Source organism: Bombina bombina, chromosome 4 (genome assembly GCF_027579735.1).
Source record: "Bombina bombina isolate aBomBom1 chromosome 4, aBomBom1.pri, whole genome shotgun sequence".
NCBI lineage: Eukaryota > Metazoa > Chordata > Amphibia > Anura > Bombinatoridae > Bombina > Bombina bombina.
In genome coordinates this window covers 10,420,693-10,439,487 of record NC_069502.1, presented here as the reverse complement: position 1 = coordinate 10,439,487, position 18,795 = coordinate 10,420,693, and the positions used below count along the sequence as shown (strand labels likewise).

Below are 18,795 nucleotides of genomic sequence, written 5' to 3'. Positions count from 1 at the left end.
GAGAAATATCAGGGTGAAAAAACTACAGCCGCCTAATAGATTATTATTATTATCGGTTATTTGTAGAGCGCCAACAGATTAAAACACGGGCGGGAGCTGTGGACTCTTCCCGTCAGAAGAAAATGAAATTATCAGGTAAGCATAATTTATGTTTTTCTTCTTAAAAGGGAAGAGTCCACAGCTGCATTCATTACTTTTGGGAAAACAATACCCAAGCTAGAGGACACTGAATGCAAACAACGGGTGGGTACAAAAGGCAGCCCCTCGAAAGGCACCACAGCCTGAATTACTCGACACCCAAAACACTTTAAATACAAAAGACAGAGAAAACCCGAGCCCAGGTAACTGCACATCAGTTACACCACCGGCAAAGCCGAACTAGAGACAGAGTCCATCAGGCCCAAACAACCTCTGAGGCATCCGTCCCACGGGTCACAACACACAAGAAGATACCTGGCCACAGAAAAGGACCGCAACTGCCCCCCAAAAGGGAACCAGAGACCAGGATATTCCAAAGGAACTTTCCCAATCAACACCTAGAGGACAACCCATGGTTGTCCTACAACGGCAATGCCCAGGGAGACAAACTCCCTAAAACACAAGGACCAAAAAAAAGAAGGATCCATACACAGGTAACATGTCCCAAAAAGGACTTGAGGAACCCCTCATGTCCCTAATCCCATACCATATGGTACTCCAGGAAATTCACGAGTCCCCCGAAGCTCCATAACATATCTAGATCTGGAGCAGAAACAGGATAAATATCCCAGTAGCTAGAACAGAGCTCTCCAAGAGAAACTCAATCCGCCTAGACAGGAACTCTCAAAGACCAGCCACCAAAAGAAAGGCTGACCCTATTGCTAACACAAACCTACTAAAGGCTCTTCAAAGCTTGTTAGCATCCAGACAAAAACAATCATGTGTAACTGGATTAACCATCGTTGAGCAAATCACTGTAGATGGTTCCAACTGCAAACCTCCAAGGGCTTACGACCCACGGAAAGGCGTCTCCAAGGAGCGCCCCCTCCCAGCACCAGTAGAAAGGGGGAGGACATCCAAAGTCCTCCCTCAAAGGAGAGGACCAACAGCAGAAAATAGTCAACACTGCATAGAGCAACAGATCCCCAACTTTCCCTCCAGGATAACGGTCCCAACCCAAAGGCTAGTCAAAAGACAGAAGACAAAAGTCCCAGACTACAGGAAAAGAAAGAAGGATCAACGAGGAGCAAAGCCCCATGTTAGACCTCTGCTGCAAACGGCATGCTACCGTGAGTCAGCATAAACATTGTGCTTGAGTACGAAACCCCCTACACGCCGACATGGGCAAAAGGCACACTTACCAATGGAAGAAGACCCACCTGAGCATCCGAATATCAGAAACCAGTAGTAGAAGTTCCACAGGAGTAACCCTCAGCCACCTGCTCCAGAAACGGATGAACCAGACAACATCACAGCTCCCTTTCAAAGAACCTGTAACGCAGGAAGGGACCACGAATACGAAGGGAACTGAACCGGGAATACCTAATTCCTACTCTGGAAAACGGGGAAAAAAAAAAACCTACCATAAAGGCGAGACCCCTCGGCCACATTGCCAACCCAGTTGAAAAACACCTGGAGCCTACAGGAACATCATAAATGAACCAGAAGACCGGTAGGGACCCATCATAAAGACCAAAAGCCTAAGCCACAGTCAGATAGGAGTCTCTCACAGAGCCCCGGCCCCTACAAAAGGGCCCCTTGGGACCACAAACATCAAGTGCGAAACTAACCATCCACACCCTTCATGGAGAGACATGGACCAAGACCAGGGTCCTCGACAATGGTCGATCAAAAGATCCTATTTCCGAGAGAACCCTAAAACTGCCTCCTCCAAGGAGGAGCGCACCTCTAAAGTCCATAGACTTGGCGATCTAGAATAGTCTGAAACCCCAGAGCCACGAAGGCCTCCTGAATAGTCTGAGAATCAGGATCCAGTGCAAATACACACACAGGCATCAATACCTGAAGGCAAATGATAACCCAGGGCCCTGCTCGCCACCTTAGAGAAATAACGCAAGACACCGCCCACGAAACCCCAAACGGAGTATGGAGGAAAAATGGACCACTGCCTGAACCTCGAAAGGTGGCCACCCAACCCGCGACACTTCTACTGACAAGCCCCAAGGCTAGCGTAACGTCAAGGACGTAAAACTCCCGAACGTCAAAGACCATAGTCCGACCGAGGGTATTAGAATGGACTAGACAACAGTCAGAAAGCTTGAAAGAGCTTTAGTCAAGGAAAACTACCTTGAGCAGGCAAACGCTGGAGCTCCCACAGAAAGCAGGGAACCCCTGCACAGCACCGCTCAGAGTAATAGAACTCGAAACAGAGGAATGCAACCATGCCCGCGTACTCAACCAGGCGATCCCCCCCAAAAGAGAGGAAAAATGATACTCTGCCACCACCCCAAAGAGCACATAGGCTAAAGAAACAGCATGCCGAAGATCTGAACACAGGTCTGACCCTAATCAGAGCCTTAACAAAAGTCTGAACATCTGGAAGCTCAGAGAGCCTCTTGTGCAGTGAAAAAAGACAAGGCCGAAATCTGTCCCCTCAGGGAACTGGCCGAAAGACCCTTCTCCAGTCTATCCTGGAGAAACAATAGAATCCTTGCAACATTAACTTTATGTCAAGGAAATCCACGCTCTTCACACCAGAATAAGTAGGTCCTCCACACCTTATGATAGATGCGACGAGTAACCGGCTTACAAGCTTGAATGAGAGCATCAATAACTCTCTCAGAAAACCCTCTCTTGGCAAGGACTAAGCGTTCAATCTCCACACAGTCAGCCTCAGAGATTTTGATATACAAAAGGACCCTGTTCCAGCAGATCCTTGCGACAAGGTAACTTCCATGGGGAGAAGATGACATCCCCACTAGATCCACGAACCACGTCCTTCGCGGCCACAATGGAGCAATCAGTAATACTGATGCCTGCTCCTGCATGATGTGGGCCACTACCAGAGGAAGGAGTGGTAATGGCAGAAAAAGGTAGGATTAGACAACCTCCAAGGCACCGCTAATGCATCTATTAGCTCTGCCTAAGGATCCCTAAACCTTGACCCATATCTGGGTAGTTTGGTATTGAGACGAGACACCATGAGATCTATCTCCGGCCTCCCCCACATGTAACATCTCTGCAAACACTTCGGGATGGAGAGACCATTCCCCCGGATGAAAGGATTGTCTGCTGAGAAAATCTGCTTCCCAGTTGTCCACAACCTGAATGTGGATCGCTGACAGCGAACAGCCGTGGGCCTCCGCCCACTCCAGAATCCAAGATACTTCCCTCATCGCTAGGGAGCTTCTCGTTCGACCCCCCCCCGATGGTTGATGTAAGCCTCCGAGGTTATATTGTCTGATTGGAATCTGATAAACCAGGCCGAACCCAGAAGAGGCCAAGCCTTCAGAGCATTGTAGATTGCTCAAAGTTCCAGAATGTTGATCGGGAGGGAGCGTTCCTCCTGAGACCACAGGCCCTGTGTCTTCTTGGCACCCCAAACAGCTCCCCATCCTGAGAGACTCGCGTCCGTAGTCACAATCTCCCAGGATGGTCGTAGAAAGGATGTCCCTCGGGACAGATGATCTGGACAGAGCCACCAAGAGAGTGATTCTCTCGACCGGCTGTCCAGGGCAATCTGTTGAGACAGATCCGAATGATCGCAGTTCCACTATCTCAGCATGCACAGCTGTAACGGTCTGAGACGGAACCTGGCAAACGGCTAGATTAAGAGTTTTGCGTTATGAGTGAAAAAGCCTCATAACGCTGCTTTTTCACTACCGCTGCTATTACGAGTCTTGCAGGTATAGGTGTACCGCCCACTTTTTTGGCCGTAACACAACGTAACTACCTCACCTTTCAAAAAGACTTTTTTCCAATTTGACTTCCATAGCGCCGGTATTACGAGTTTTGCCTGGGAGGCCAAAAAGTGAGCGGTACAGCCTATAACTACAAGATCCGTACCGTCACCTGAAAGTCAGTAGTTATGGGTTTTACGTTACAAATCTGTAGCATAAAACTCATAACTAAAGTGCTAAAAAGTACACTAACACCCATAAACTACCTATTAACCCCTAAACCGCTGCACTCCCGCATCGCAAATACTAGTTAAATATTATTAACCACTAATCTGCCACCCCCAACGTCACAGCCACCACTATACTAAAGTTATTAACCCCTAACTTTAATATAATTAAAATAAATCTAAACAAAAATTACTATCATTAACTAAATAATTCCTATTTAAAACGAAATACTTACTTGTAAAATAAACCCTAAGCTAGCTACAATATAACTAATAGTTACATTGTAGCTAGCTTAGGGTTTATTTTTATTTCACAGGCAAGTTTGTATTTATTTTAACTAGGTAGATTAGTTATTAAATATTTATTAACTATTTACTAGCTACCTAGTTAAAATAAAATACAAATGTACCTGTAAAATAAAACCTAACCTGTTTTACCCTAACACCTAACATTACACTACAATTAAATCAATTACATTAAATACAATTAACTTAATTACAAAAAAAAAAACACAAAATTACACAAAATAAAAAAGAGATGATCAAATATTTAAACTAATTACACCTAATCTAATAGCCCTATTAAAACAAAGACCCCCCAAAATAAAAACCCTAGCCTAAACTAAACTGCCAATAGCCCTTAAAAGGGCCTTTTGCTGGGTATTGCCCCAAAGAAATCAGCTCTTTTACCTGTAAAAAAATAAAAATACAACCAACCCCCCCAACAGTAAAACCCACCACCCACACAACCAACCACCCCAAATAAAATCCTATCTAAAAAAACTGAAAAGGGCATTTGGATGGGCATTGCCCTTAAAAGGGCATTTAGCTCTTTTTCTTTGCCCAAACCCTAAGCTAAAAATAAAACCCACCCAATAAACCGTTAAAAAAAAAAAAAAAAAAAAACTACTAACACTAACCCCCGAAGATCCAATTACAGTTTTTGAAGACCGGACATCCATCCTCATCAAGCCGGGAGAAGTCTTCATCCTTCCGACGCGGAGAGGCTCCATCTTCAAGACATCGGCGCGGAGCATACTCTTCAGTTGACGGCTACTGAAGAATGAAGGTTCCTTTAAGGGACGTCATCCAAGATGGCGTCCCTTAGAATTGTTTCAGCCAATCAGAATTAAAGGTTAAAAAATCCTATTGGCTGATGCAATCAGCCAATAGGATTGAGCTCGCATTCTATTGGCTGATTGGAACAGCCAATAGAATGCGAGCTCAATCCTATTGGCTGATTGTATTACCGAGCCAACGCAAAACTCGTAATCTGGCCGAAAGGGAATTATGTCTTTGCTGGAGACCAGGAGACCAATTACCTCCATATACTGAGCCACAGATGGCCTTAAGGAGGTCCGGAGGGCAAGACATGCGGAAGCTAGCTTGCAACTTCTCTGGTCAGTTAGAAATATCCTCATGGATATTGAGTCTTATAGTACCCAGGAATTCTACCCTGGTGCTTGGAGTAAGAGAAATCTTCTAATCTTCTCTAAGTTTAATCTTCCATCCATGATCGAAGAAGTGAGAGAAGAGATACTGAATGGTCCTCCTCTAGACGAAAAAGATGGTGCTTGAACCAGAATGTCGTCCAAGTAGGGAGCTACAACAAAACGGAAGTGCAATGAACTGGAAGTGCTGATCCAGGAACGCAAACCTTAGGAACTGGAAGCGGTCCCTGTGGATTGAAAACGTAAATGGTAGACATCCTTCAGGTCTATAGTGTTCATGAACTGTCCTTCCTGAACTAGAGGAAGAATGAACCTTGTCTCCATCTTGAATAAGGGGACATTTAGAAACTTGTTTAAGCACTTTAAGTCCAGAATTAGGCCGAAAGTTCCCTCCTTCTATGGGACCACAAACAGGCTTGAGTAGTATCCCAAACCTCTTTTTGCGATAGGAACCGGGACAATGACCCCTAAGGAGGACAGATCCCGCACGCACCACAGAAAGACTTAACTCTTTTCTGGTTTTGAAGACAGGCTTGAGAGGAGAAATCTGCCCTTGGGTGGAAGAGATTTGAAACCTATCTTGTATCCCTGAGATATGACCTCCAGGACCCACGGATCCTGTACGTCCCTAGACCAAGCGTCTGAAAACAGCAACAGTCTGCCACCTACATAATCCAGCACTGGATCAGGGGCCACCCCTTCATGCCGACTTGTTCTCGGCGGGCTTCCTGTTCTGCTTGGATTTATTCCAGGATTGAGCCAGCTTCCAAATGCTCTTTGTTTGCTTGGGCTTAGAGGAGGACTGCTGATGTTGGGACTTTTCAAAACACAAATTAGTTCCTTGTCCCTTAGATTTGTTCTTTTTATCCTGCGGTAGGAAAGCACCCTTGTCCCTGTAACCGTTGAGATAATTGAGTCCAGGCCTGGACCAAATAAAATGTTTCCCTTAAAGGGGAGGGAAAGTAGTCTAGACTTAGAATTCATGTCCGCAGACCAGGACTTCAGCCAGAGCGCCCGACGTGTCTGTACTGAGAAACCATAGATTTTAGCATTCAGGCGAATAAACTGCACGTTTGCATCACAGATAAAAGAATTAGCAATTCTCAAAGCTTTAATTCTTTCTTGGATAACATCCACCTCGATCAAATCCGCTAATGAGTCGCATCAGTAGGCCGCAGCTCCAGCAACTGAGGAAACAGCCACTGCCAGTTGAAATAAATATCCCGTATGCTGAAACATTTTCCTAAGAAAAGTTTCCATCGGCTCTCTGAAAGACGAGCTATCCTCAAGAGGGATAGTAGTACACTTGGCTAACGTGGAGATAGTGCCATCCACCTTAGGGACAGAACCCCACAACTCCAGCTGAGAGTCCGGTACCGGGAAATTTTTTTTAAAGGCAGATGAAGAGGAAAAGGAAGATCCAATTCTATCCCACTCGTTTTTAAAAATGTTCGCCATTTTTACAGGTACAGGAAAAGTTAGTGGTGCTACCCTGTCCTCGTACACTCTGTCTAATTTAGGAATCAAAGGTTCATCAGGCAACTTGGCCTCTGGAACGTCTGTTGACAGAACCTCCTTTAGAAGAAAACGTAAGTGTCCAATTTTAAAACTAAAGGCTGGCTCCTCCGCAGCCAGAGGCCTAGAGGTAGCAGACTCCGATCCAGAAATTTCACCCTTTGAAGACTGAGTGTGACCCATCCAGGGATACTTGAAAAGCAGATAAATCTAGTAAATCACTGGACGTTCCCTGGACCGGAGAGCTATGTTTAACCTTTTGCTTGCGCTCAGCAAGGTGAGGTAAAGCACTAAGAGCCTCAGACACCGCCTTTTTAACTGCGCGCAAAAGTCCAATGGTAAAAAGCTCCCTCCAGATGGAGGATCAGGCGCGCTACTGGAAGCTGCATGTGACAATGGAGATAACTGATGGGTATGCACCTCACGGGACAGCGAGTCCTCAGAGGTGGACGGCTCAGTAGTACTCAAGGGGTTAACCTTCTTAGACATAATAACCTTGTTGATGCATATGGAACATAGTTGAGAGGGATGGGCACACCAAGGCCTCCTCACAATAAAGACAGGTATTACTATTAAGAATAGAGGGAGTACCCTCAAGCTTATCAGAATCCTCCATAGCTTGCGCTAACAGTAGGATACAGAATAAATTAACTTTTTATTTCTCACAAAACGGCACCTTTATACTCCCAATGACTGGGGCACTCGCCACCTCCTAGACCCAGGCAACAGAGAAGAAGCGACCTCTCCGACAGCTAGCTCAGTCAGGAAAGAGAAAACGAAAGTGTGACCACACCCGGTCATGTGGTGCGCAAGGCAGGACTGCCCCTGCGATGAGAATAAAAGTGTGCCAAGCTACAAGCTGCGCAGCGTTCAAAGTGAAAGTAAAAACCTGTATGTTCCGTTACCGCATAACTGTCTATGAGCCCAAAAAACAAAAACAAACCTCACACATAAAGCAGCATAAAATTAAATTAACACATTTGATTAATACCAACTGTTCAATAACATCCCTCAAGAGATATTAACCCATGATCAGCAATTTAAACATAAGTAAAAATTGAAACAATCTAACCAGAATCAGTGCTGTGGAACAGAAACACAGCCTCTCAAGTGTGACAGTCTTGTAGCATCGCTCCTGACATGGACTTGAGTGAAGAAAGCAGACAGTGAAACTCGTCAACACTGGTTGATTAAGAAGCTGTTAGCAGGCAGTCTGGATGGGTTCGCAGGAAGACTCTCCCTTCATCTCCAGACTCTAACTTTCGTCAATGCTCTCTTTTTCCGGAAAAAAAACAAAACAAAAAACAGCTTTGGGAATAAAAAAATAAAAAAAAACACACCTTTTCCCCCCCCAATTTTTTCAGGTTTTTTTCCAGGCCTTCCCCATCTCTTTTTTGTGCACAGGCTTTAGGAGAGAATTCCTTTGTGGACAAAACCCATGCATGCCATTCCTCTGCAGTGTACGCTGTATTGTGTCAGGGAAACAATTACCCCAGTTTGGCTTTCTACTTCTTTAGCTAACTACAGTAATCTTGCATGGCGATGGGACTTTCGGTGGGCGGGGCGCCTGGCAAGAAGCAGTAAACCAGAGCTCCGTAACTTAGTCTCCAAATAAGCTTATTAATCTGCTTTCCGGCTTGCCCCTGTGCCTTAATCTTGCCTGGTAGACAGTCTGGACACCGCCGCCGCACTCGGGCTGAAAAAGAAAAAAAAAAAAAAAAAAGTGACACTCCTGCACGAAGGACCTTGTCATCGGTCCTAGCCCACGGAGGGAACAGAGAAGAGGCGCAAACGGCGCCATATTGGGAAGCAGTACCGTAGACTTCTCCACAGCCCGGACCTCCCCCCATTAACTCTATAGCTCCAGCTATATTCTGTATCCTACTGTTAGCACAATCTTGAGACAAGGCCTCAGCCATCAGCCCTGTACACACCATGCTGGTTCGGGTGAGTTGCTTTGTGCACGGAGCACAACATCTTGCTTTACTAATATTAGCAGTAAGGCGCTACAGGTTCCCGTTATTAGGAGGCTCAATCTAGCAACAAAGCACACTAAAATAAACAAAAAAGAAAACAAAGAAGATTCTTCTTTTTTCACTGACACTGTGGCATAACTGATAAATATAGGCTACAAGTTCTCATCCACTATACTCATATTTTTCAAAGCAAAGAATTGGGGCCATTACTTTGTTGTATAGCAGCTCTCATAGCCTGGATATTTCGTGTCGGTGTGGGTGAAAGCATAGCTCTGTATATCCTCCCAAACCGACATCAAAGTATTATGCACGGGACTGCCATATATGGGGCATGGTTCACACCCTATGTGAGTACAAGTATTCCAAGGCATTACTACATTCAATAGGAAGCCTATCTACACTGACTGAGTATTAAGGGAAGGTTTAGGCTCTTATTTCCATCCTTTGGCGGGACTTTTCTAACACCTTTTGCGCGGGTACCTGCATGTTTTCACCGCATTGAGACAAGCACAGATTGTGAAAGGGGAAAGGAGTCTGAACCTTAGATTGCGTTACTACCACTGTCTGTACACATTTCAGTCCTGCTTTCTCCTTTCACTGCATTTCTCCCTTGTTATCAGCAAAGTCCCTCTTTTAAATAGAGCAACAGCACCGTCTGGTGGCCTTTATTCATCGCTGCAGCTACGTTAATTTTCTTTTATTTCTTGTTCTATGAAAGTTGACGAATACTTCCACAGGCTACTCCCGACTACAAAGGACACCATGAGCCATAGATTCAAAAATCCAGACAAAAGGCAAAAAAAGCGCTATAGAAGCGCAAACAAATGCTTCACTAACAGACACTGAAGGAAGCCCTTCAGGAGATCATATACCCTTACTGCAGGAACTCAAAGCATTCTTCTTGCCAAAGACAGACACTCTAAAGGCTGGGGTAGATACACTGACTAGTGAGGTGTGAATGTTTTCCACGCGTCTGTCCGCAAAGGATTTCTGATGTTGAAGATAGGCAACAAGAATCAGAAATATCGTTAAAACACCTCCTGAAGCAAAACCAACATCTAAACGACAAAGTGGAGGATTTAGAAAACCGTAGCAGACAGAACAAATTATTGTATTGTGGGAGTTCCTGAATCCATCAAAGAAAGATTTGCTCGAATTTGCTGCCTCTACCCTTCATAAACTCCTTGGAATTGTCAAGGTATATGTAAGATATATATATATATATATATATATATATATATATATATATATATATATATATATATATATATATATCTCATATATTTGGCTAGTCAGTAGCAAATGATTCATTCATTCAGAAAAATTGACTTAACTCATGTTCAGCTCTTCCCCCATTCAGTATGCAAAGTTATTCTAAACACTCAAGTGAGGACAATAAAACATTTGGTTTATTTAACTTTAACAGCCATTCCAAGAGACCATATGTTTACTACCTGGGAAATGTGTGATAAAATTCCTACTCCTTACAACGTTGCCTAGAAGTCTGGTCTAGGTGATATATTTTGTGAAAAAGTAACCATTGACATTTCAAATGCAAATTGATCCCATGCTATGTAAGTGGGGCAATGAAAACTTGGCCAGCAAAGACATATGTTTTAGTGTAACTACGTGAATTAAAAAATAATAATAATAATAATAATTACATCTTACAAAAGGAATTATGCAAATTTCTCATGTGTGTTTGAAATAATTCAAATAACCCATATATATATATATATATATAACATAATTTATGTAAGAACTTACCTGATAAATTCATTTCTTTCATATTAGCAAGAGTCCATGAGCTAGTGACGTATGGGATATACATTCCTACCAGGAGGGGCAAAGTTTCCCAAACCTTAAAATGCCTATAAATACACCCCTCACCACACCCACAATTCAGTTTAACGAATAGCCAAGAAGTGGGGTGATAAGAAAAAAGTGCGAAAGCATATAAAATAAGGAATTGGAATAATTGTGCTTTATACAAAAAAAAATCAAAACCACCACAAAAAAGGGCGGGCCTCATGGACTCTTGCTAATATGAAAGAAATGAATTTATCAGGTAAGTTCTTACATAAATTATGTTTTCTTTCATGTAATTAGCAAGAGTCCATGAGCTAGTGACGTATGGGATAACGATTACCCAAGATGTGGATCTTTCCACACAAGAGTCACTAGAGAGGGAGGGATAAAATAAAGACAGCCAATTCCTGCTGAAAATAATCCACACCCAGAATAAAATTTTAATGAAAAAACATAAGCAGAAGATTCAAACTGAAACCACTGCCTGAAGTACGTTTCTACCAAAAACTGCTTCAGAAGAAGAAAACACATCAAAATGGTAGAATTTAGTAAAAGTATGCAAAGAGGACCAAGTTGCTGTTTTGCAAATCTGATCAACCGAAGCTTCATTCTTAAACGCTCAGGAAGTAGAAACTGACCCAGTAGAATGAGCTGTAATCCTTTGAGGCGGAGTGTTACCCGACTCAACATAGGCATGATGAAATAAAGATTTCAACCAAGATGCCAAAGAAATGGCAGAAGCTTTCTGGTCTTTTCTAGAACCGGAAAAGATGAAAAATAGACTAGAAGTCTTTCGGAAAGACTTAGTAGCTTCAACATAATATTACAAAGCTCTAACAGCATCCAAAGGATGCAATGATTTCTCCTTAGAATTCATAGGATTAGGACATAATGAAGGAACCACAATTTCTCTACTAATGTTGTTAGAATTCACAACCTTAGGTAAAAAATTCAAAAGAAGTTCGCAGCACCACCTTATCCTGATGCAAAATCAGAAAAGGAGACTCACAAAAAAGAGTAGATAATTCAGAGACTCTTCTGGCAGAAGAGATGGCCAAAAGAAACAAAACTTTCCAAGAAAGTAATATAACGACCAAAGAATGCATGGGTTCAAAAAGGAGGAGCTTGAAGAGCCCCCAGAACCAAATTCAAACTCCAAGGAGGAGAAATTGACTTAATGACAAGTTTTATACGAACCAAAGGTTGTACAAAACAATGAATATCAGGAAGATTAGCAATCCTTCTGTGAAAAAGAACAGAAAGAGCAGAGATTTGTCTTTCAAGAAACTTGCGGACAAACCTTTACCTAAACCATCCTGAAGAAATATAAGTCTTCCAGACTCTATAATATATCTCTCTAGATACAGATTTACGAGCCTGTCACATAGTATCAATCACAGAGTCAGAGAAACCTCTTTGACCAAGAATCAAGCGTTCAAACTCCACACCTTAAAATTAAGGTTTTGAGATCCTGATGGAAAAAAGAACCTTGAGACAGAAAGACTGGTCTTAACGGAAGAGTCCACAGCTGGCAAGAGGCCATCCGGACAAGATCCGCATACCAAAACCTGTGAGGCCATGCTGGAGCTACCAGCAGGACAAAACGAGCATTCCTTTAGAATATTGGAGAATACCCTTGGAAGAAGAACTAGAGGCGGAAAGATATAGGCAAGATGACACTTGTAAGGAAGAGATATTGCATCCACTGCCTCCGCCCGAGGATCCCGGGATCCGGACAGATACCAGGGAAGTTTCTTGTTTAGATGAGAAGCCATCAGATCTATTTCTGGGAGTTCCCACATTTGAACAATCTGAGGAAATACCTCTGGGTGAAGACCATTCGCCCAGGTGCAACGTTTGGCAACTGAGATAATCCGCTTTCCAATTGTCCATACCTGGGATATGAACCGCAGAGATTAGACAGGAGCTGGATTCCGCCCAAACCAAAATTCGAGATACTTCTTTCATAGCCAGAGGACTGTGAGTCCCTCCTTGATGATTGATGTATGCCACAGTTTTGACATTGTCTATCTGAAAACAAATGAACAACTCTCTCTTCAGAAGAGGCCAAGACTGAAGAGCTCTGAAAATTGCACGGAGTTCCAAAATATTGATCGGAAATCTCACCTCCTGAGATTCCCAAACCCCTTGTGCCGTCAGATACCCCCACACAGCTCCCCAACCTGTAAGACTTGCATCTGTTGAGATTATAGTCCAGGTCGGAAGAACAAAGAAGCCCCCTGAACTAAACAATGGTGATCTGTCCACCATGTCAGAGAATGTCGTATAATCGGTTTAAAGATATTAATTGAAATATCTTTGAGTAATCCCTGCACCATTGGTTCAGCATACAGAGCTGAAGAGATCGCATGTGAAAACGAGCAAAGGAGATCGCATCTGATGCGGCAGTCCTAAGACCTAAAATTTCCATGCATAAGGCTACCAAAGGGAATGATTGTGACTGAAGGTTTTGACAAGCTGATATCAATGTTAAACTTCTCTTGTCTGACAAGGACAGAGTCATAGACACTGAATCTATCTAGAAACCTAAAAAGGTTACCCCTGTCTGAGGAATCAATGAATTAATTGGTAAATTGATCCTCCAACCATGAACTTGAAGAAACAACACAAGTCGATTCGTATGAGATTCTTCGAAAATGAGAAGACCGAGCAAGTACCCAGATATCGTCCAATAAGGAAATACCAAAACCCTGTTCTTTGATTACAGAAAGAAGGGCACCGAGAACCTTTGAAAAAAATTCTTGGAACTGAGGCTAGGCCAAACGGTAGAGCCACAAAACTGGTAATGCTTGTCTAAAAAGAGAATCTCAGACAAAGTGATCTGGATGAATCGGAATATGCAGATACACATCCTGTAAATCTATTGTAGACATATAATGCCCTTGCTAAACAAAAGGCAGGATAGTCCTACAGTAACCATCTTGAATGTTGGTATCCTTACATAACGATTCAATATTGATAGATCCGGAACTGGTCTGAAGGAATTGACCTTCTTTGGTACAATGAAGAGACAAAATAAAACCCCAGCCCCTGTTCCAGAACTGGAACTGGCATAATTACTCCAGCCAACTCTAGATCTGAAACACATTTCAGAAATGCTGAGCCTTTGCTGTGTTAACTGGGACACGGGAAAGAAAAAAAAAAAAATCTCTTAGCAGGAGGCCTTAACTGAAGCCAATTCTGTACCTTTCTGAAACAATGTTCTGAAACCAGAGATTGAGAACAGAATTGATCCAAATTTCTTTGAAGAAAACGTAATCTGCCCCATACCAGCTGAGCTGGAATAAGGACCGCACCTTCATGGGTACTTAGGAGCTGGCTATAGGTTTTCTATAAGGCTTGGATATATTCCAAACTGGAAATAGTTTCCAAACTGATACCACTCCTGAGGATGAAGGATCAGGCTTTTGTTCCATATTGTGAGGAAAGGAACGAAAATGATTATTAGACCTAAATTTACCTTAGATTTTTTATCCTTTGGTAAAAAAGTTCCCTTCCTTCCAGAAACAGTTGAGATAATAATGTATTACCCTGGAAAGAAAGGGAAAGCAAAGTTGACTTAGAAGACATATCAGCATTCCAAGTTTAATCCATAAAGCTTTTCTAGCTAAAATAGCTAGAGACATATACCTGACATCAACTCTAATGATATCAAAAGATGGTATCACCAATAAAATTATTAGCATGCTATAGAATAATAATAATGCTATAAAATTATGATCTGTTACTTGTTGCGCTAAAGCTTCTAACCAAAAAGTTGAAGCTGCAGCAACATCCGCTAAAAATATAGCAGGTCTAAGAAGATTACCTGAACATAAGTAAGCTTTTCTTAGAAAGGATTCAATTTTCCTATCTAAAGGATCCTTAAATGAAGTACTATCTGCCGTAGGAATAGTAGCACATTTAGCAGGAGTAGAGACAGCCCCAAAACCTTAGGGATTTTGTCCCAAAAAACTCTAATCTGTCAGATGGCACAGGATATAATTGCTTAAACGTTTAGAAGGAGTAAACGAATTACCCAAATTATTCCATTCCCTGGAAATTACTTCAGAAATAGCATCAGGGAGATAAAACACTTCTGGAATAACTACAGGAGATTTAAAAACCTTATTTAAACGTTTAGATTTAGTATCAAGAGGACCAGAATCCTCTATTTCTAATGCAATTAATACTTCTTTAAATAAAGAACGAATAAATTCCATCTTGAACAAATACAAAGATTTATCAGCATCAACCTCTGAGACAGAAACCTCTGAACCAGTAGAACCATTATCAGTATCAGAATGATGATGTTCATTTAAAAATTCATCTGAAAAAAGAGAAGTTTTAAAAGACTTTTATGTAAACTAGAAGGAGAAATAACAGACATAGCCTTCTTAAATGGATTTAAAAATTAAAATCTCTTATGTTTATCAGGAACACTCTGAAAATTAGATGTTGACGGAACAGCAACAGGTAATGTAACAGTACTAAAGGAAATTTTATCTGCATTAATAAGTTTGTCATGACATGCAATACAAACAACAGCTGGAGAAACAGATACCAAAAATTATAGCAGATACACTTAGCTTGGTAGCTCCAGCACTAGACAGCGATTTTCCTGTAGTATCTTCTGACTCAGATGCAACGTGAGACATCTTGCAATATGTAAGAGAAAAAACAACATATAAAGCAAAATTGATCAAATTCCTTAAATGACAGTTTCAGGAATGGGAAAAAAATGCCAAAGAACAAGCTTCTAGCAACCAGAAGCAATGAAAAAATAAGACTGAAATAATGTGGAGACAAAAGAGACGCCCTTATTTTTTAGCGCCAAATAAGACGCCCACATTATTTGGCGCCTAAATGCTTTTGGCGCCAAAAATGACGCCACATCCGGAACGCCGACATTTTTGGCGCAAAATAACGTCAAAAAATGACGCAACTTCCGGCGACACGTATGACGCCGGAAACGGAAAAGAATTTTTGCGCCAAAAAAGTCCGCGCCAAGAATGACGCAATAAAATTAAGCATTTTCAGCCCCCGCGAGCCTAACAGCCCACAGGGAAAAAAGAGTCAAATTTTTGAAGGTAAGAAAAAATGATTAATTCAAATGCATTATCCCAAATATGAAACTGTCTGAAAAATAAGGAAAGTTGAACATTCTGAGTCAAGGCAAATAAATGTTTGAATACATATATTTAGAACTTTATAAACAAAGTGCCCAACCATAGCTTAGAGTGTCACAGAAAATAAGATTTACTCACCCCAGGACACTCATCTACATGTTTGTAGAAAGCCAAACCAGTACTGAAACGAGAATCAGCAGAGGTAATGGTATATATAAGAGTATATCGTCGATCTGAAAAGGGAGGTAAGAGATTAATCTCTACGACCGATAACAGAGAACCTATGAAATAGACCCCGTAGAAGGAGATCACTGCATTCAAATAGGCAATACTCTCCTCACATCCCTCTGACATTCACTGCACGCTGAGAGGAAAACCGGGCTCCAACTTGCTGCGGAGCGCATATCAACGTAGAATCTAGCACAAACTTACTTCACCACCTCCATCGGAGGCAAAGTTTGTAAAACTGAATTGTGGGTGTGGTGAGGGGTGTATTTATAGGCATTTTAAGGTTTGGGAAACTTTGCCCCTCCTGGTAGGAATGTATATCCCATACGTCACTAGCTCATGGACTCTTGCTAATTACATGAAAGAAATATATATATATATATATATATATATATATATATATATATATGACATACATATAAATACACACAGTATATATATATATATCATAGATATATATATATCATAGATATTTACTAATAATAAAGAATTCAGGTATTTATATTAATTTTATTGTACTAGTATATGCATATTTGATTGTGGGTTTAGTTTAAAGAAAGATTGTTAAATATATGCAGTTATAACCCTGCCATATACTCACATATTATTTGGAGAGTACTGCTAAGATTCTTATAAATATACTGACAGAATGTCTCAGGAATGCATACCGCTGGACATTAAGAGATCACATCACATAGGCCCGAATAGATACCAGGGAGAAACCACATCAAGACTTTTCGGTGGAGGTATCTAGGAGGCGTAAAGACTTTGCATCAATCTGTTCTAACCTCCATGAGCAAGATCGACAGTTTGCCCTTATGTTTCCTGCTGAACTGAAGGTCCAGACCACCTCAGGTCCAAAAAATCTTCCACACGCCAGCAGCTGCGCAGGCCTACCTGGCTACAGAGCGGAGACAGTACAATGGCTGATGGGCCATTACTAAGTATAAAGGTCTTATTCATAGCATATATTGTGTTCTAAAATGTATACTGTTTTATATTCACAGGGGTTGACACTGTGGTTGTTTACTTTCCTCACGGAATTATATTATTTGGGCCAGGGGGTTGTGTACTGCAGCACCGCAGTGCTTCCATACCATAGGTTTTGGCCCTTTTTAAGCTCGCCTGATTGCGACTCCCGCACTTATGGGCGCTGCGGTGCTCCCTCTCCTGCCTCAATAAGGGACCTATGTTGTACAGGGCATACAGTCCTGCAGTTTTTTATGTTACTTTGTTCCTGTATTGTTCTTGTTAGTTTATATATGCATAATGTTTTTAGATATACAGCACTGTATATTTGGACTCCACTCCTTCCTGGGGGGTTTCCTGAAGGTCCTAACTGACAAGTTTCTGGCATATCAGTATTCACCTCATCTCACCCCTTGTTATCAGGCTTCTGACCTGCTCTCCCCAATATTTGGCGGGGCACTCATGATATCTTTGAACCCATTACTTCGAATAATTGTCTCTTCCTCATGCCCACCCTCGCTACTGAGTGGCCATTATGGGTTTCCGGCATATCAAAATTTACAACTAGCCATGACGTATTAGATCTACCATCCCTTTTTTATATCAGCACCCTTGAGGTATCTTCAGGTCCACTTCACGCCAGCCGCCATTCTTCCAGGGTCTTTCCCTCCTGAGCAAGTTAAGGGCCCTAGGTTGCTATGCACAATCTCTTCACAGAGAGGGACCCTTTCCTACTTTATTTTGTTATAGCCATGTTGCCTTATTAATATTACTCCGTGTTACAGATATTGTTGTGCATTGGAGATTATTGCTTTATTTACTGCACATCTTTATCCGTTTCCTTTTTAGGAACTGTCATGCGACTGCTCGGACGCCTCCGGCTTGCCCTCCCTCTTCGAGACATATCTTTGGATGCTTTTTTATACAACTGTGAGTCCTAATACACATCCCACACCTTACACACTTATTGTTGAGACGGGGTTAATCTACTCCCTTGGAATCGTGCTCCATGCCCCCAAGAGCTATCTGCATGGCTCTTCCTATTAGGATTGTTTCTTGGAACGTAGGTGGCATTACGTCCCCTGCGAAAAGAAGCACAATCTTACAACATCTAAATTCCCTACATACTGACTTAGCTCTACTCCAAGAGACTAAATTGACGGCAGAGGAACATGAGAAATTGAAAATCCGTTGGGTAGGTCAGATATTATGTTCCCCAACAGAGGGTAGGAAGAGGGGGGTTGCCATTTTGATACGAAAAGGGCCTTGCAGCTTCCTTTTCTCAGATCGAGATAGACCAGAAGGGTAGATATATTGTTGCTCTCCTCCACGTCAACTCCTTCACTTATACCATATGTAACGTCTATGGCCCCAATGAGTACAACTCTACCTTTTGGACAAATTTATTAGCTAAACTGTCCGCATATAATGCTCCTATAATTATGGGGGGCGACTTTAATTTAGCCCAGGCTCTCCCTTTGGATAGATTTAAGGACCCTGCCATTTCAAAGACCTCGAAGAAGAATATAGCTAGACATAAACGGGAGGTAACTCTGATTAGTTCCTTTAAGGACACTTTGAATTTGTATCCCTCCTGGTTCCTGATCCCTGGCTTGTTCCTGACTCTGCTGTTCTCCTTGTTCCTGATTCCG

The 18,795-nt window shown here is 42.1% G+C and overlaps 1 protein-coding gene across 1 annotated transcript in view; it reads right to left on the bottom strand.

Annotated features, from left to right (window-relative positions):
- The window catches only part of IFT172 (intraflagellar transport 172), a gene marked incomplete in the record, with an annotated part of 949,422 nt that extends 945,490 nt beyond the window's left edge, over window positions 1–3,932 (bottom strand). Inside the window, 1 exon segment of the mRNA XM_053710932.1 lies at window positions 3,898–3,932. Within this exon segment, the coding sequence (XP_053566907.1) occupies window positions 3,898–3,932 (35 nt within the window).
- Between the last annotated feature and the right edge of the window lie 14,863 nt (window positions 3,933–18,795).